This window comes from Tachypleus tridentatus, chromosome 13 (genome assembly GCF_004210375.1).
Source record: "Tachypleus tridentatus isolate NWPU-2018 chromosome 13, ASM421037v1, whole genome shotgun sequence".
Taxonomy (NCBI): domain Eukaryota; kingdom Metazoa; phylum Arthropoda; class Merostomata; order Xiphosura; family Limulidae; genus Tachypleus; species Tachypleus tridentatus.
Genome location: NC_134837.1, coordinates 79,895,828 through 79,916,941, shown reverse-complemented (window position 1 = coordinate 79,916,941; position 21,114 = coordinate 79,895,828). Strand labels below are relative to the sequence as shown.

At 31.4% G+C, this 21,114-nt stretch overlaps 1 protein-coding gene across 4 annotated transcripts in view; it reads right to left on the bottom strand.

Moving 5' to 3' along the window:
* LOC143240036 (serine/threonine-protein kinase 26-like) overlaps positions 1 to 20,210 on the bottom strand; it is a 73,815-nt gene extending 53,605 nt beyond the window's left edge. Inside the window, exon 1 of one of the 4 annotated variants that reach the window (XM_076481814.1) lies at positions 19,715 to 20,210. In XM_076481814.1, coding sequence (XP_076337929.1) covers positions 19,715 to 19,756 — 42 coding nt within the window. In that variant the 5' untranslated portion in view covers positions 19,757 to 20,210. Of the gene's footprint in view, positions 1 to 6,437; positions 6,568 to 8,434; positions 8,477 to 19,714 lie in introns of those variants that run through there. The other 3 variants (XM_076481815.1, XM_076481818.1, XM_076481813.1) reach the window with 3 other exon arrangements.
* Between the last annotated feature and the right edge of the window lie 904 nt (positions 20,211 to 21,114).

The window sequence follows — 21,114 nt, the reverse complement described above, 5'->3', positions numbered from 1 at the left end:
ATTGTTCCTACTTTGAAATAAAACACTAGAGGGACGGCAGATAGTCAACAGCATCTCGGCCAACTTTTGACGTACTCTTAACAGAAAAGTGGTAAAATAATATATAATTAAAACTAGTGTTCCATGTTTCTACATCCTCTACGTCACCTTCAGGAGTTATTCACAAGATATACTAATTTGTATCTTTTTTTTTTTCTTTTACTGCCACGTGATATTACACTACTTTTTATATTTACATAATACCTAAAACAACTTTTATATTACACTACGTCAAGTATCAATGCTTTGACTGATGACCCTTCAACTGTTCAATATTACTTTTTTTTAAAATTTATTATTTCTACTAATTCTCTGACATGTAAAGCTGTAGCGTTGTGATGTTGAGCTAACATTGTAGTTTCTTCCCAATGAAATTTTCTATTGGGTTTTTACATGTTCTGCAATCATTCTTTACCTAAACTTTATGTTCCTGTAACCAACATAAATACTCCCACGTTCACATTCTATGTTTCATATAACTCCTGAAGGTGATATAAAGGGCGTCGAAATACTGTATATGCAGTGCATTTTTAAAGTGGAAGTCACTGACGGCTTCAATTAAGTCTTTAAAATTGTGTAAGCACGAGACGTTCATTTTAATCATCTTCTAAGGTATAGATAATACACAAGTGCCAATCATTCACATTTAGAAAATTAGTATTTGATCGTCACTCCTATAATGCATTCACGGCATTAACAGGACAAGAAATGGGTCTTCTGATAACGCTAGACACGCAAGGCCCTCGGTTAAAAGACAAACTGAAACAAATATCTATCAAAAAAGTACGTACCCATTCAGCAGAACTTACAGTTAACAAATTTACATATTAGTTACTTTACATCAACGTCTATTTGTTCACGTTTTTAATACGTTAATATTCTTTTAATGTAATCGATTACGCATACATATTACACAGTCTAAAACCTCCCACTCCATCAATGCTTATACATGGGTTTGATGGACGTTTTATACCTTGCACTCGCATGTTTAAATACGTACTTTGAAACGTTTGATGAATGTGAACTAGTTATTGTGTATTATTCTTACCAATAATAGAAAATGTCCGACCACCCATAATGCGGTAACAATGACTAAAACCAAAATAACATGATTGATTACGGAACGCGCACATATTTCACCAGTATTCGCTGTTCTGTTGCAAGATGGTATAATAACGTACCAGTGGTAGACAAGTATTTCTACAAGCCTGCTAATCCTAGAGGGGATAACGCACTACAGTTGTGTACATGTGTTTCACAGCAAAACCACACCAAGTTATCTGCTGTGTCTACCGAGGGAAATCGAACCCATTATTTTAGCGTTGTAAATCTGTAGGCTTGTAGTTAGTTGTTTGAGAGAAAGGGTTTGAATACTTCTAAGAAAGTCTAGTTTATTATACAATGATTTTGAATATTATAATAAACAATGATGATGAACTGAAACCGTGTAAACTATACTAAAACTGTTTACGTTGTACTTGACATTATCTCCTGAACGTATAAAACGTGGTTTTGCCAATTAATGTTTGTTTTAACAGAGGATTTTTTTTTTTCCAAAATGATAACGTTCATTTTTAATTAACAAAAACAGACAATGAAATACATACATGCTTTTAGAAATGAATATGTAACTTTCATGCCACGTTTTCGCTTGCTTTAATACAAAGCTACACAATGAGTTATCAGCGCTCTGTCTACTGTGGGTACAGAACTCCGGACTTCGGCGTTGCAAGTCCTTAAACTCTCTGCTGACCCAACTGGGGACGGGTGATTTTCACATCACACTGTATGACACTGCAGACGGAATCTGCTGATAACGCAGTTACTAAATCACAGCAAAAAGAAAGATGGATGTTCAATCAGGACGAAAAAAACATCTACCTTACCTTTAACGTTATCGAAGTTTTGTTAAATGTTTCTGTAGAAGTTTTATAATGTAAGCATTATGCTTCCCACATCAATCTCCCAGATTCGCTAAGAGAGTTCTGTCATTTAAAAGTTTCAACAGAACGACATATTTGTATTCTGAAGTATAATATTCTGGATATCCCAAACTCGCCCTTGCTTTCTATACATGCCTGTCTATCTTTAATGCAAGGTTTATGAAAGTTATGCTTCATTATACTTGCTCATTTCTATACGCTGTAAAAACAAAATGAAACATTTGTGGCTTCAACACGTGTTGAATTTTCTTTGAAAGAACTTCATATTCGTACCACCGCCACTCCGTTAAGCTCTGTACGTTTGCAGACCTCAAAGGTCTGTTAGATACAACACATAGCCTTGAAAGTTCGTTTCTGTAATTAAAGTGTTTCATAAACATTTTACATTGTTCATCACCACAACAAAACAGCTTCGAAAAAAAAAAGATATACAATACAGTTAAGTCCTTAGAGTTGAGTCTTGAAACTATCAAATCAAATAGTAAAACCTATACAGAAAGATATGGTTATCACATTCATGTTCCAGAAGCACTGAATATGAAAAGAACATACTTAAAAGACGCACTCATGACATCAACAAGCGTGTTACAGAACAGTAATGTTCACGTTGTCATAATTATATTCAAAATAAGTAGACCATCAAAATGTCTTCAAGTTAAACAATTAAAAAAAACCCATTTTAACGGTTTTGTCTTTATCGGTCATTTCTTAGATACAAGGTAAATTGGTTTAAGAACTTTCACATGAAGATACACAAAAGGTGACTTAAGGCCATCCTTCAGTTTGAGCCGAGGGCCCAGAGGGAAGGAAGGTAGTCAACAGCACTCGCCGCCAACTGTAAACCAACCAAATAGATTTCAGCATTGTTTTTATGGTGCACTCACTAACCCAAAGTGAGAAGCACGTTTCTGCGGTAACGGGCCACGAACCATGAGCCTCAAAGTTACGGATCAAGCACGCTAAATACAAGGATACGCTCGACAAACCGGTAAATGAAAAGACATACATTACAGACTGTTTTTTTTTTTTTTTTGCTTTTTATAGGTGTAGTGGTAAATATATAATGAACATGTCTGTATTTATGCTGTGCGTCAGAAACTCAAGTGATAAAGATAGGAATTACACAACCTGAGTGGCGGAAGAGTATTTATTTTTCTCCCTTTTTAAATACATCACTGAAACTTGCCTGTTTCAGTTATTAAGTGAAACGCTGGCATACCAATGTTTTCTATTCTTTATTTAACACAAATTTTTCAAAATATTCACATATGTAAATATATCTGTAATTCAACATAAAATGTTGGTGAAATAATAAAGTAGCTAAATTTCTTTCACCTTAGTTACTTGTTGTTCTTGGTTATTCACCTTCTTGAGAGAAAGAGTTCTGTAAAGCCAAATATACTGTGTGAAAGCAAACATTATGGTTTTTATCAGTGGGTCAGACAACCCCTTAGAGGATACAACTTCCATTTTCCGATGAGAATTATCAACAGTTATATAGGGAATGAACGCGAATTGGGAAGAGTGGCCTTATTTTATGTATATAATGCCGTATTTTCCAAGTTTAGAACAGATATAATACGAGAAAAAGTTTTCTCAGAGCTATTACAGAGAACTTTCCCTAGTAGACGCACTCTTTTTTTATTGTTTTTGTGAACTGAATAAAAAAATTTTCATTTTCTTACACACTGTGCCAAGTCTCTAACCTAGTTTAAAAAATTTGCTCCATTATAGATTTTCTGTTGAACCTCCCGTTATTCTGTAGACCCTGCCTCGTGGAAATCAGCGTAACTGAGAATATAACAACTATATGCGAAAAAGGCATACGCTTCATTGGCAGTGCATACTAATAATTTCCTTATTAGTTCCCCAGATCAAATAGGTATATATCAATCAGAAATTAAACAAACTAAAAACGTAAATACTTGAACAGACCTAAAATTAACAATTTGACTATAAAGACAAAAACGAGGATAACGGATTGAGATCATAGTAGTTCTGAAAAAAAAATCCAACGTGCATTTTCCTCAGAATTGAACAATGTTTTTGACAATATCTTAAACTTCATGTTCGTATTTTTATACATATTGTAACTAAGAAGCTTACAAGAGCTTAATGAGTTTGAATATTTCACGAATCAATGCGTTACCATAACGAATTCTACCACTCAGGTGCCATTTGTATCACAATTAGAAGAAAGAACAGATATTAAGATAATTTTCGCTATATGAACAGTTAGCATCTACACCTGTACGGTTGGGAGTATCGAGGTCTTGCTTTACTACTTGAATATTTACTGTAAGTGATTAAAAATAGCCTGTTACCAACGCATACGGTAATGCAATGGATATTTATTACATTTATTTGTTGATAGTATTAGGTTGAGGAATAATTCGTGAGCGTTTTTAAATAATTTCATTCAAGCATTACATACAATACTTCAATGCATGAACACATTACACCCAAAACATTTATTATGATACTTTATTTCATGTAATACCTAGGTATATAGTATGCATTGTTGTAAACGAAATTGCAAGAAATTAAATTCGAAAAGCAGATGGTGTCGAAAACGCTCGATTTTGTCCACTTGACATTCCATTTAATGAGCTGAAAATGAAAGCAAAAATTAAAGACATATGAAAATCAAACACACCATCTATTACAGCAAAAAATTATCTACCAAATGACATGAAATATTTTGCGAAAGCGTTTCATTTATGAATATATTTTTTTAACTTGAAAAAACGCTCACGAATTATTCCTCAACCCAATAGTTCGGTCTAATAAGTCACTGTAACAGTTTATAAACGAGAATGGCCATTTCACGTTCTATTTTGTTGTTGTTGTCTCTGGTTCTTGAGATGTTTCACATATACGCTGGATGTTTACTTCTATTCGTTGAAAGGATGAGGTACAATATGGGACAACGATATATGGCAAGTGTTTATAGTTTTATAGTATTGCAGGTTATTGTGGGAGGACAAAATCACGAAAGTAAATGACATGTGATTACACCAAAATACTATCCTCTTGTAATCAACTAAGCCAAATAAGACTTCCCGTTTCTACATACTAAACTTTGTAAACAAATAATGAGAACATTGACGTTAGCACAGCTAAGTAATTACAGTGAGAGAAACAGGTAATGGTGCGTGATTTAGCAACGAACAATAGACTGTTATTACACACATAATTTGGAAGACGACGTGCTACAGATTCCTGCACCGTGAACAGATTTGGAGAACTGCATATATATGTTACATCTCAATCTGTTAGAATAATATAGTCCTACACTATTAAAAATTAGAAATAAACAGCGGCTCTGTGATTTACTAAAAATAAGTGATTGTAATTGTGTACAGTACTCTAACAAAATAAGTTTTTAACAGAATTATTTATTCTTTATATAGTATAATGAAACATTTAACTTAAACTGACACGCATTAAATTGGAATTAAAGTGCAAACTGCTCGTTTTATACATCAAAATCTAGACTCTACTGAAGTTGTCAAACAACGAAATTATAGATCTTTTATTTCACTTGTTTTACTGACCAACAGAAGAAAAAAACGACATACTCAAAATCTAACTTCTGGAATACTAAGTAAATATGCTTAAAAGTCTACAGTTTCAAATATAAGTTAAAACATAGGGCTCATATTTAATGTAAGAACATAAAAAATAGTTCACTGCAATTTTAAACAGCTATTTTATATTTTGAACAAATTTTCCATTAAAACTATTATTCTAATACTTTACTAGCGTAACAATGCTAATGTTGCACCTGACCTAAAGCACGACCTTGACTGACTGCTGCTGTACAGGTGTTAGAACAATCTGAAACCAATATTTAAATTCTATGGGTGTTAAGTGAAACGACTTTACCGTATAGTAACCGGATTTATTTTATTATTTGAATAACGTAATGCCATTCATTATTCGATATTATATAGCGGATTAACGTCACAAATTATTTTTTCAAGTTTACCTCTGGTGAAAAAATTAACAATTATCATTTAATCTTCTGCTACAGCCTGTTTATAGTTGTTAAACACAAAGCTGCACAATGGGCTATTCGTTCTGTGCCCACCACGAATATTGAAACTAAGTTTTGAGTGTTTTAAACCTGAGCCTTGAGCTGGGAGGTTCACAGTCTTATATTAATTTATCTAAAATTGATTATCGAACACTGAGTTCAGTATAAGGACTGAGTGTTTTGTGGACAATGTTTCGAGTTCCTTCGTCAACACGAAGTCCAAAACATCGTCTCAAAATCAAGAAAATGGAAGGAGAGGTCCACAGAAAAGTCACGCTTCAAAAATATTTAATGCCTAAATTCACTTTAAATAAAGCTTCAATAACAAACTTTTCAACAGCGCAACCATTTGCTAAACAATGTAAAAATACGCAACACACACACACACCCGAGTAAACAAATAAAATGACACTTACAACTGAAGACATGGCTGAATACCAGTAGGCACGTGTCAAGTCATCGCCTGAGCATCGATGTTCGGTTACATGTCGCTGTCGGAAACAGTCGACTAGTATTACCATATCTGGAGCCGCTGATGCGAAACAACTGGACAGAAGTTTAATTTAAAACGTATATTCAATAATTAGTGTCCAACTTTTTTGATCAAATTCAATTTCAAAAGTTCACCAGTACTTCAGCGTATAATAAAATTTTAATGCGATTTCATTAGATATAAAAGTAACCGTTTTCTTCTTCAAAAACAGTCCGATAATACTACATCATTTCGTCCAACTCTTAAAACAAAAATTCTGCTATTTTTTCCTCTTCAAATGTTTAGTAATCTACACGAAATAGGTTAGAATTAATCATTATACCCACCAATCAATGAACGCGATAACGACATTAAAAGAAACAGAAGGGTTGAATTTCTACATCAAAGTATAATATCCCGTTCAATGTCCGCCGATACAGACAACAAACCAACCTCCAATCGCCCCTGTAAAAACTGGGAGTAGTGTTTTACCTCACGGTTCTACCCACGTAACAATTTCGATAATGAAGAACAGGGCAGCAGTCCAGAGATAGTTTTCCACGGGTCAAGGCCACAACAATGGCGGTCAACGACCGTCGAGTTTATTCGCTGGTGATTGTCCAAGTTCGAGGATTCTTAGACTAATAGGTAATTTGTGTATCAATTTGAACTTATTACGGTAACAAAGTGAACATATTGGCTCGCTTATCGTAGTGTTTTTTGTTTTGTTTCTCTCATAAAACTGAGTTGTTGTTTTTTTTTATAATGGTACTCGAGAGAATAATCGGAAAGCATCACAAAATGTCAACCAAATAGCTTTCACAATCATTCGTAGGAGTAAGTTTAAACGTAAATGTTCTTAAGCAGGCGTGTCACGAGCTTTATACATGCAGCACCTACGGCAGAGCCACATAATTCAGAAGTACCTGAAATAACCTGTGTTACTAACTTCACATTCTCAGGACAGCATTTTCTCACTGCAGTATAACAAAACTCTCTAACTGAACAGAACACTTTATAAAACAAATTAACAATGAAAGGAAACAATGAACCGGAATACTCCGGTACTCCAGTGATGCCACATGTTAATACTGTTGTTCATAAAGGTTCTCCCATACACAGTTACAATCTTAACATCACCAACACACAAGAAGCGTCATAAAAATGTGTTTGCGCGCGCCAAAGACGTGTACGTCACTTACCTTGCGAAGTAGATGTGGTCTAGTCAGGTGGAGAGACGATGTACTACTTTATAAGCAACTAGTCACGGTAAAAGATCTACCCTAACTCACACCAGTACATTGCAAATGCACTTAGTAGCGTTTGGAAACCTTATAATATAACTTAAGAACCTTTAAATAAAGAATCAGAACATCTTACTAACGCTGTACGAGAGTTTTACGTTTATGTTCTGTTTTATAGTATATAAGTTTTACATTTAAATGCCATTTGCAATAAACCAAAAAAAAACTTGCATAAATTTTAAAACTTGTCCAAACAGAAGGAAACTTATTAATTACACCAAATCTATTTCTAACGATAGAAACTGATATTTTCAAAATTCTATAATTATCTTACAAAAATGTTGTTTTTTGCATTTCATAAATGTAAAAAAAAAACAACAAAAAACAATGAATTTTGAAGTCACACACAGATTTCTGTAACGAAAACTTTTGTCTTGCTCTTAAATTTTAGTGGTTATTTTAAAATACGAACATCAGTCTATTAAACCAAGTAGTGATTGTAAAGTTTCATAGCTTTTTCCATCTCTAACTTCTGTTTCGTCTGGTGATTAACTGTCTCACTAGCTGTTACTTCTGTTTGTCTGTGGACGTGTTTTTTTTCCTCATTCATTCCGAATATTTTACAATCAATATAAGGATTATCTAAACGGTGCTGCAGAGGTCCTCAGTATTTATGTACATGTTGTAAACGATTTACCTGCTTATTCTCCTTCATCAGTGGCATTCACTGCACGTGCATTATAGATGAATTGACTACCGGTTGAATGATTTTTGATACCCCCCCCTAATTTTTTCCCACTCAAATAAAAAGACATACGGCAAACGATGAGAATCTGATTCTATTGGTAGGAAAAATAACTGAAGGAATTTTATGAAATGTATTTTCTTATTAGCCCACAACTTACTTCACGCGAAGCTTCATGTTTAAAAAGTGCAGCTATATTGGTCAGGTTTACATTGTGCTGTGGAGTGAGTCATCAGCAGAGGTAGTAACTTAACGAGATTAGAATTTATACACACACGTACAGGGTCACTGAAGGTATTCTGTTTCAAAAGTAAATAAAAACAAAATTAAAAGTGAAAAATATTTTTATTTCTTGCTTTGAAGTTCAAACATCATACTGTGTTATATCCAACAGTGCACGATTATTTCTGTGATTTATTGCATATGTATCTTTTATTGACACTACAAACTACAATGTTAAGCGTCCCTATATGACATCATTTTGTGTCTACTGACTGACTGACAATACAGCATAGTAGTGCGAATAGTTAAAATAGGTCACTTCTCCAGGCAACCTTTGGTTCCCTTTTGGAGAAATCACACACAAATATTTGTCTTGTTACTACATATTATACATCACACACACACACGTGTGCATGTTTTTCTTATAGCAAAGCCACATCAGGCTATATGCTGAGTCCAGCGAGGAGGATCGAACCTCTGATTTTAGCGTTGTAAATCCTAAGACTTGCCGCTGTACTAGCGGGGGGTACACACATGCGAATTATACAACTAGACTGTGAACTAAGAATGTCTTTAAAATGGCAAATCCATGTTATTGTAAAACCATAACCTTAAATACAATTTTAAAACAGATGCTAAATGATAAGAGTAAAAATCTCCAACAAAAATATATATAAATAAACATTTATACAAAAAAAAAAAATCTGTAGTCACTTGAATTAAATAACTTGAATCACATATCTGGATGTATGAATTTCTCATGAGTCCTCAAACTGTATGCAATGTTTTTCATAAACATGTTGGCATGAATTATTCTAATTTACAAAATATAATAGTCTATTATAAGAGTAATTGTAATTTTTTCACAACTTATGTAAAAGTTTACTGCTGTTTCAGCTTTTAAGGGTTGTACAACACACACACACATGTATATATATACATAAAATATTTGGTTTTTTTCACTGCCACTATTCAGACCTACAATCTTGCAAGTTGCATAGTTCTAAAAACAGGTGACATATTACTAGAAGGTAAATATATAAAACAAATCAGAAGTACTGCAACTCCAACTGCAAACATATGATACTGTGTAAACTAATTCAAATCCAATTCATTAAAAGTAACACATTTAATCAACAGAACCTGTTTTCAGTTCAAAGAGTTCTCAGTAGGGTGTCTTTATGCTGGAGAGAAACCACATTTCAGTTTGAAAAAAAAACTTAACACTATATACATATGTATCTTCTTCTAAGTTCTATTTCTAAAACTCACATAAAGGATTTCTGATCAGACTTGTACAAAGATAACAAAGAAAGCCTCTACACAGCTGCTAATCTAGCCTGATCAAGATAGCATTCAACATATACTTTGTGTACTTTATAAGATGGCACACTTATCCCAACGTGAACAAACTGACCATATAGTGATCTAGTTTCACTAAGTTCCATGGTTACCATGAAAAGACAAAAAATAAAGAGAGAGAGAAAGAAATAACACTTATATTTGTATACCTTATGAAAATTATAATAAAGATTTCACTAGTGATTTTTATAAATCTAAATTTACACCTACAAAACTGGGTAAAATATGCAAACACCTAGAATCATTGGAGATGGTACCTCACTACATACAGAAACACACAGGTTACGTTTACACTTATGTATGAATATTCTGTCAATTAATTTTAACATGCAAATATACAATATTACCTTTATGCAGGGTATACTAGTCAAGTATGAGTATTCCGCATATCCATTAATTTTAATACTGTGGAATTCTTGAAGTTAAAATTAAATATTATAATATTAGAACTTCACAACACTATTTGAATTGTAATTTAAAAATTATGTCAGAACTATTTTACAAACAAAATTTCCTCTAAAGATATACAATTCATAAACAGTCTCTAAAACAAACTAACTAATAACTAAAAATGACATTATGGTGGTAAATGAACTAAAGGGACTGAATTCAAACCCACATATTACAAGTCAAGTATCCTAACCACCAAGCCATGGAAGATAAAGTGTATTGATACAGCAAACTTTCTTTTAGCACTTTCTCTAACTCTAGATTTGCTGATGAAATTCATATGGACTCTGATGATTTTTTTAAATACATGATGCACCAAAGTGTTTGTGGGACACACAACAACATTTTAAAAACTAGTTAAAACTGTGTGTAATATACAGTCTCCTGTGTATATTATACAGAAAATTAGAACTTTCCTCAGTTTGTTTGGTCAGTATTTTATTCCTAGAGTTGTAATAGGAAAAAACATTCTACTACTTAATATGATGCAATGAGAACCCCCAGCAACAAATCACACAAAAACAATTCAATGACTTGAGGATTAAAAAGCAACGTCTATTTAAAAAAAAAAAAGCTATTCATAATTGAATTACTAAAAAAACATGGTAAAGTTCTTGAATAATCAACAAGTATTTGTGAACATGCAATAAGCCAATCCCAAATTCAACTCTCACTAGACTGCTAACACTGCACAACAATTTTTTTTGAAAAGTTTTTGCTGATTGTGACAGGTACCTGCAGGGTATGCACAAATAGTTTTGGTTTTGCTTCATCACGTAGGAACTCTGAAAAATAGACAGTTAACTGTATACTGGCAATAATGTATTTAACTGCATTTATGTTTCTAATACGATATTAAGTTCAACATAATTAAAAGTGTTTTGCTCTTGATGTTCGTTTGTATTGAATGTCCGGTGCATCACGTTGCAGTGTTCAACAGTAGTCAGCAAGCATTGACGGATACCAGTTGCCCTGATATCGTTTTTCCATTGTAGCAAAACTGAAGATTTTGATGAAACGGTATGTGATGGGCAAATTTGGATGTGATTTTCACGACCAGCAGCCAAAAATCTATAAGGAACACCCAACAGTATTCAAGAAGCAAAAAGTTTGTTGTGCAGTGTTATTTATTATATATCCTTTTCCTGATAATGATTTACTAAAACCAAGTTCTTAGAAATTCAATATACAATTGCAAAAATCCAACAAAAAACATCCAATGCTACATTATCATTAGAATGCCAGTTTTATGTTTCCTTTCTCTTGCAATGCATTAACAATTAGATTAGTATACTGGCATACCTGTTTCCTTCTTTTCATGACATTTTTTTTATAAACATCTCTTTACTTCATGGAGAAGCAGTGAGCCAGATTATGATTTCTTTCTCTCTACCTCACAGAAAATCAGTCAAATGTATGTCAAGATGATGATTATGACTTCCTTCTCTCTATCTCATAGAAAATCAGTCAAATGTACGTGAAGATGATGATTTGATTTCCCTAAATTCACTGATTCATGCATGCCAGTTTTCTTTAGAATGAATTGCATGTTTCTAAGATTATGTCAATCATTTCATTACATTTGCATTCTACAATATGTAAATTCCAGACTATCCTTGAAACATTTTGAGTAAAACAAAATGGTAAAAGAAAAGCTAAAGTTTGAATCTTTTCAAAAGTGTACACAGTATTTCTACGATTTGTTGTTCCATATATTAGCATAATTTAAATCAAACGAACATTATTCAAAATGCTATTTTTAAAACTTTTAATGGTTACTTAAAAGTACACACTTCATAAGCATTTGTAAATTTGGAAAAAAAAATTATTTGATGAAGTTTTCACTCTTTGACCATGATAAGTTTATTTCAGTTTCAGCTGTTGTTGTTAGTTTATTGGTTGTTCAGCTTTGGTTTTATGTTTTGAATTAGGAACTTTTCCTTATTCCTTAATATCTATTTATTTGTTGCTGAATCTATTATTCGGTAGTTTTCAATGTTAGACTTGTCATGTCTGAGATGGGAAAAGAGTGAAAACTTTGTTGAAAAATTTAGTTTTCAATTAGTCTAACAGAGGATATCTACTTATAAGTAAATGTACTCATGGATAAGCCTAAACTGGTATTTGTCTTACACTAAATGTTTCAAAATGCATAATAAAAAGGGGAATCTATAAATTATAGCTTAAAAACTACTGTACTTTATTACATACAAACTTTTATATACAAAAATGTTTTAAAAAGTTTTATGTTCTTATAAACACTCCAGTGCTGTTCTTAAACAGAATTTGTATTCATTAAATTATACTGATGCAAGTCTGATTTCAAATCTTTTAATTTACTGTTTTCCTGTGTATAAAATTATAATGAATGCATATTTAATTACACTATAAACTAGAAATACATTTTGTGTTTTACAAAATATCTGTGTATAAAACATTGCTTCTCTATTACATTAAACAGGACACAACAATAGTAACACAAATATAACCATTAATGTGGGAACAAGTTTTATACAGACTACTATTTTTAATAAATATTTTTACTGTTTGAAAACTGAAAATCTTATAAATCATCCATGAATAATTAGGTCAAAAAATTGATTATTTGAGCACTGAATAACATAAAATTTAAAACACTTGCAGATGGATTTCATTTCAAACATTCTATTATTTTTAATAGTTTAGTGGATTGGACAGACTAGATGGAGCAAGAGGTCTCTTGTTGTCCTTAAAATGTATGTTACGATATAATGTATGTTATTGTATTTTCAAATGAGAGAGAAATAAATTTGTAAAGTTAAGTATCTCAGAACTTATTTATCTCACAACAACTGCCAATTCTGGTGTTCTCGTACAACAGTAAAATTACATTACCTTTGGATGGTTCCATTTTCTTATGAAAGAACTGAAAATGTTTGTTTCTCATAAAACACCTTCTAACATTAAATATCTTCCTTAGTAGTTAAGATAAATAATACTCAAAATACACAATGTTTATATTTTACTAAATTATTGTCACCAATTTTTAACAATAAACAGAAACCTTTAGTATTAGAAACAATACATCTTATTTTTTTATATTTACAGATAACATATTTGAAAGTCTTTTATAAATGCATTCATTTGTCTATCTATAAATAAATGAAAACATTTAGTTTGTCAAGTTCTTCCTATAAATTTGTCTTTAAAAAACCTTAAAATGGATTTAAATGATTCACAAACACAGAAAATTCACAGACTGAAAGTTGGCAAAGAACAGAGCCCAGGATGATATACACATGGTACAATCAAAAGCTGTTTTAAAAGGTCTTTCTATCTTGTTTCAGGTCAGGTTTTCCTTTACCTGTCTAAAATGTTACAGCAAATGTGATTTATGCCATACAAGCTAGACTCAGTTGCATGAGAAAATCTTCAATCTGTAAACATTTTCAATAATCAAATAAATACTATAATAGAATACTCATATTTGAAAAAAAAAAAAAAAAAAAAAAGCCAGGCATTTCACCTAACAATTCTACAATGTTAGGATATATTTTTGCACATTCTGTTCTTGTAATATTCAAAGATATTTGAAACAGATTTTAAAAACATGATAAATCAATAAATAAATGTGGTACTTTTGCATTAGTATCAAAAAAAATGTAAACAGGGCACATTTTACACATATTCAATTAATTGAATCTATGATGAATCATGATCACTTTCTTAGGAAATTCTGTACTGATAATTTATCACCATACATATGACTACTGAAATTGTTCAGTATAGCATCAGCATCCAACTCTTCAAGACTTGTACCAATAACAATAAAAACTTTAATAATACACTCCATGTATTTGCTACCATAAATTACAGCTTGTGCCTTTCAATAATTAGGTGCAAGTTATTGTTTTTGCTAAGCCACATTTCACGCCTACAAATAGATACAAGTACATGTGATAGTTCCTGTAACAGGATTTCCTTTAGGATAGTTTTGAAATTTTGTTTCACTATATACAAAATTCACCATTCTTCTTTACATGTCAATTACAATTTTATTACTGTTCAACAGGGCAGCATTTACAGTAATAACAGAATAATTAAAATAATAATAATAATAATAAAAACATATACATATTCTTTGTAGAATTATGATTCTAAGACTGGGTGAAATCAGCATGAAACAGCATTGTTAAAATTAAATTAATTGGAGATGAACTTACTTAAAATTTCATTAATAAAATATTTTCTAATGTGACTAACTAGCTAAACTTGAAGCATTATTGAAAGAAAATGGCCAAATGTTTCAAGACTTTGGCTTATGGCACATACTTCACTCTGAACACCTAAATCAACTCAGAAGTACAAAAAAACAAAAAGAGAAACTCAGAAAGTGAGTTGCCAAACACAATAAAGTACTATATATCAGTTGTTTCTTACTAAATGTATGTTTTTATCCCAACCATCAAAATTACTAAACTAGTCCTTGATAACATAGCAACACTGAATTTATATCAGCATCACAAATGATAATTCCAAGTTATCAATGAGAAATAAAGAACAAGGCAATTCAGTTTAGTAAATTATCCAAACTTTAGTTTCATAATAGTCCAACTTACAGTTTACAACAAGCTACAACTTGTACAACTGAAACATTTAAAAAAAAAAATTAACTTTCATCATCAACTTCCTATTTTATAAATATAGTTTTTTTTAAATCATAATTATCAAACAATTATACCAATATTGAAAACCTGTTATATTTTACAAATAACCAACCAGGATTCAGTTGCACAAGCTTATAAGAGTATAAAGTTTTCTGTTCACTTGAATAACTTACTCACCAGAACATTTATCTTGTCAACACTGTACATCTTACTAAATTACAGTAAACTATTCTGTAATATATATGGTTTTACATTTGTCTTAATACTCAGGTGTAAGTCGCTTATACCAAGTGACAATGAAAACAACATAGACAGTTACTTACAATTACAGCACTCTACAGCTTTTTACCTGACATCTTTAAAATATGAAAATTACATGAAAGTCTCACTTATATGGTTCTAAACCAGAAATTTGGATAAGTCCATATTTCCCATTATTATGCAAGCCTCCTCCATCACAAGAAATGTGGAACATCAACAAGTCAACCTTACCAGTAATATAATTGCACACTTTTTATTCGAACTGAATGTTTGTCTGTCACTAAACCAGTAACATGAAACTAGATCTTCAATTTAATGCTTCAGACTTAACATGATTTATTCACAGTTCAATCACCAGCAGATGATTTTCACACTAAACAAAACCTAAAAAAGGTGACAGCAAAATAAATGCAAGGTAATGTTTGCAGAACCCCCTATATAGCTACTCCAAAATAACTGACATCATCACTGCAAAATTACACACAGTGATGTTAGACGAATTATATAGGAAGAAGAAAAGTTCAGTTTTAGCCCTTTTAACTAAAAAGATGCAACTTCAATGATAAAAAACAAAATATTCTTTATCATTACAATTCTTTCTATTTTGAATTAAACTTTGCTTGTTTTCATAGTTGCATGAATCTATTACTTACAAAATTTATTTAGTTACTTTTAATGTAAAATAGCTAATATACTGTGACTTCTTAGAAATACCTAAAAATCAATCTTGGGACATGTGCATCATAGCATGCCAATCATTTTAACCATTTTGTCACTGATAATTACATAGATTATTCCACATAAAATTTTTGAAATCATTTAAAAGGTAAGAAACTAAAAAACTGACCCTTAACATTTTCACATTTACATATTACTGTCAAAAACTGCTACACATTTAGACCAACATGAATTTAACTGATGGTTTGATTTAGACATTGAACTCAGAAGCTATGTACACAACAATACAAAATTTTGCAAGCCTGAAACAATATTTTGCCAGTTTTAGTTGAACATTTTCAGAATCAGTTACAGTCTTTGAACATACAAATAATATCATTCAGTTTGTTCTACTTTAACAGATGTAGTAAAGTTTAGAAATACATTTATTTCTACAATAAACAATAATGGCTGTGAAAAATAATTTAAACTACTTCCACCAGTTTACTTTACAAGCTGTAGCAAAAATCCAAAAGACATTTATGTCTGGAAATTTGATGGGGGATTGTTGTTAAAATTATAGACTTTACAGAGGTTTATGATGCACTGTACATTATGTAACTTAAAACAATCTTCCTTTTCTCTTTAGAAATCTAAGGATTATATTCTGGTAAATGTTATATACATATATGGTCTACAAATAAAATACATTTTTCATTGATATTATGAAACTTACAAATGAAGAATGGAAAGACAGTAAATAAAATTTTAAAAAAACAATCAAAGTGTAAATAGTGTTTGTAATGCCTCAAACAACAACCCCACACATGTATATATATAATATACATAGGTGAGCAATTCAATACAGTTGATCACCTACGAATATCATTCACATTTATTACTAATATGCAAAATAACTGACTAATAAAATCATATTTCAATTAAGTAATGTTGCAAAAACAATCAACTGATAAAAATTAATGTTTTCAATTATTACTGTTTCATTATACTAACGACCTAAGTCTGATGTGAGAATAATCAGTTTAATGCAATTATTTAGTTTGCCTCATGAGTTGTCAATTAATGAATTTAACTAATCACGTAGCTTATTACTCAGCTGTATTCTCTTGTTAGGACTGTCAAAAATACCTGTTAAAACTTATATGTAGTTTGTTTGTTTGTTTCTGAATTTTTTGCAAAGCTACACAAGGGCTATCTGTGCTATCCATCCCTAATTTAGCAGTGTAAGACAACAGGGATGGCAGCTAGTCATCACCATCCACTCCCAACTCTTTTACCAACAAATAGTGGGATTGACCATCACATTATAATGCCCCCACAGCTGAAAGGGCAAGCATGCTTGGTGTGATAGGGTTTTGAAATCACGACCTTCAGATTACAGATCGAGTGCCTCAACCACCTGGCTATGCCGGGCCATATATATAGTTTGAAAAACTGTCTACAACAGCAAAGTGTTGGAAGTTCATTAAACATTACAAAATAAATAAAAACAACTGAAATAAAAATATTTTAATTTTTCATTGAAAATGGTTATGAATCTAATTTTAAATTACAAATTATTTTTATTAATTATAAATCAATATAGAATACTCAAACTTTTGACAAAGAAGACCCAGGGTATACTTCAGTATGTATGTGCCAAGTGTTATCACAGTAATAAATGCAAAGAAAAACAAAAGTTAGGCTAACAAGTAACATACACTTCCATAAGTAGTTTAACAAGAAAGATATATATATCTTAAGCCTCATAATATTAATAAACAAGACTGTTTGAAATTTAGTACTCAACAGTTTCACAAACTTGATTCTGAAATAAGTGGTACAACCTCCAAGTATCGGAATATTACTCTTACCTAAACAGATTGAATTCATTTTACAAGAGATAATAGAATAATACCAGAGAGAAAGACATTTATAACTGAATATATTGTTATAGTGCTGAAAAAATAGATATTATGTAATTACATGATGACTAATATGAAAATATTCATTATTAAAATATGCAAGTGGCCAATGTCATGAGATGGCATAATATACATTATTATGTAGAAGAAAAACTGTCTTGTAGTAAACTTCAATTGATTCTTTAGACTGTATGGCATGTACAAATGTCCCAACACTGAAGACTTGCAATCTAATTATCAGCCTATTACTAACGAATTATTGCAATAGCATGATGCACTAACATAAGCAACTGTTCAAAATGTAAGTACATGTTTACTTATTTCACCATGCAAGTTTTCTACTTCCATGGTGTGAAAATACACATTAACTATGATTACTCAATTCATGAAAATTTCATACATTTTAGTGATACAAAGTTTGCATAAAAAGGTTTATTAAATAAATATAACTGAATATCATTTACTGTTATTTTTTTAAATTAATAGAGATACACAATAATTGAAGGATTAAGTTGTCAACAAGATGGACTACAATTATAAAAACACTTTCTTCCTCAATTTAAAATAACCAAATACCACAAAGAATTTGACTTCAAAATAGTTAAAAATTTGATCATACTGATTTTGGGAAATTATCGTATATATTAGTATTGAATCTAATAATTTAAAAATAAAGAATTTGTTTGTTTGATTTGTTTTGAATTTCATGCAAAGCCACACAAGAGCTATCTGTGCTAGCTGTTCCTAGTAGCATAAGACAACAGAGAAGGCAGCTAGTCATTACCACCCACCACCAACTCTTGCGCTACTCTTTTACCAACCAATAATGGGACAGACCATGACATTATATTGACCCCACAGCTGAAAGGGTGAGCATGTTTGGTGTGACATGGATTCAAACCTGCAACCCTCATATTACAAGTAGAGCACCCTAACCACTTGAACATGCTGGGCCTAAAAGTAAAGAATCAAGTGTCATGAGAAATAAAGTCTACAATTTAAAGTTATGCATTTTGAATATCAATATATATATATATTCTTTTTTATTTGAATACGACTTGTGAAACACTTGACTCAAAACATAATTTGCACCAATAGTGATAACTACAACTATTTTGGATGGAATACTGTTTTGACAAAGTTTATGAATGAATTGGGTTTTAGTTTTTTTTTTTTTTTTCAAATACTGGTCAAGCTATCTAGGAAGATAATAACACTAAACCAATTGGTGGTACTGACATTTGTCAACTAGATATCATGTGTGTATTTATTTTACTTCCTAATGAATAGAATGTTTCTAATTACAGGTGATCTAGAAAATTCATTTCATGAATTACTTGTTCACAGTTTCTAGTCCCCCACTAGTACAGCAGTAAGTCTACAGATTTACAATGCTAAAATCAGGGTTTGATTCCCCTCAGTGGACTCAGCAGACAGCCCGTTATGGCTTTGCTATAAGAAAACACACACACACACCGTTTCAAACGGTAAAATGTGCTTAAGTTCCACAAACATAGTGACATTTAATAGTTATTGCTTCAACAACATAACATTTTTCACACAGTTGCATTGAATTAATCTGTTACTAATAAATATCAAACCAAAGTAATATCTTTATAGCAGTAGTTAAATAAATATCCAAATTATATATTGAACCAGGATCACAACAGAAATAAAAGTTAATCAAAAATTAAGTGTTTTCAACATACCTCCTGCGATGCCATATTGATTCCTACAACCACTTTTTCCATTACTTGGTTTTCATTCTAACTTCAATGCAATAACTTATAAGGACCAGAGGGTATTTCTTGCAGTAACTAATACTAATAACAGTAATATCGTCAGCAGTTTTATCGTTAGCTCTAAGCCTAATTCAATAGTCAATATTGCACGAGTTAGGCAACAAGTTTCAAAATTTCTTTTAGTTTCAATCACTTGAAACTGTTGAAACACGAACAGTATCCGACTTTCTAAGATAAGGCTACATCTATGTTATAAAAATAAAGATTAATGGTAAAACTACAGATTCAGTAAATTAACATTTATTAAGACTTGATACGATTTACTTCATCAAACCAGATGCGTAAGCGTACCATTTTTATTTTTTACTAAACTTTTAAAAAACATTTTTGCCTCAACATTGCATACACATTCGAAACATTTGCGTCGCAGACATTACTTACAATCGGAGGTTCCTAATTCTGCCATCTGCCGATGGAAATATAGTCGCAGAGTGAGGAAATGCGTAATATTATATTTTCAATTAATAAGTATTCTGGTAAAATAATTTTCAGTTAGACTTTGAGGTCTTACTCTCAATATTTGGATACATGCGTGATAATAATAATAATATTGAATTCATTATATAAAATGAGAGAATAGTGTCAGATTCTGAATAATAATAATAAACGAGCAAAACACAATAATTTGTAACTGAATACCTTGTAACATGTAGTAAACATGCATTTTGTACTTAAAGGTTAATTAACTTAAATTACTTCTGCAAAAGGATTAACTTGAATGTACAAAACATGACATCAAATCTAGGAAAGCACAGTCTCGAATAACAAAGGCGATAATTAAAAATACTGTTGTGCATTGAAACATGTTTTATATTATTGATTTGCAAATTGTTTTTTAAGTTTCGAATTAAGTTCTAATTTTTTTAAAATCATATATGTTTGTTAATTGTTCTTTGAATATATGATTATAGGTTTTACAAGCTTTCACAAGAGTAATCACTTTTACACTTGTTGGGGAATAAGAACAATAGTAAATTTAGCCGAAAGACAAATGTTGTGAAATGTGAGAAAAACACTTTTTTTTAAATAAGTTATTTTAATATGAGCATGGTTTTGACCAGCATTCAAAGATGGTCTTATAACACCAAAATGTTGTTCTAATTAAGTATAAACTTAACGTTTCGCTTTACAGCTTCTGCATGAGCGTTCACCATAACACAAACCGAAATTAGCAGTACAAAACTTCATCTCCCAGCCGTGGGGGCGTTATAATGTGACGGTCAATCCCACTATTCGTTGATAAAAGAGTAGCCCAAGAGTTGGCGGTGGGTGGTGATGACTAGCTGCCTTGCCTCTAGTCTTACACT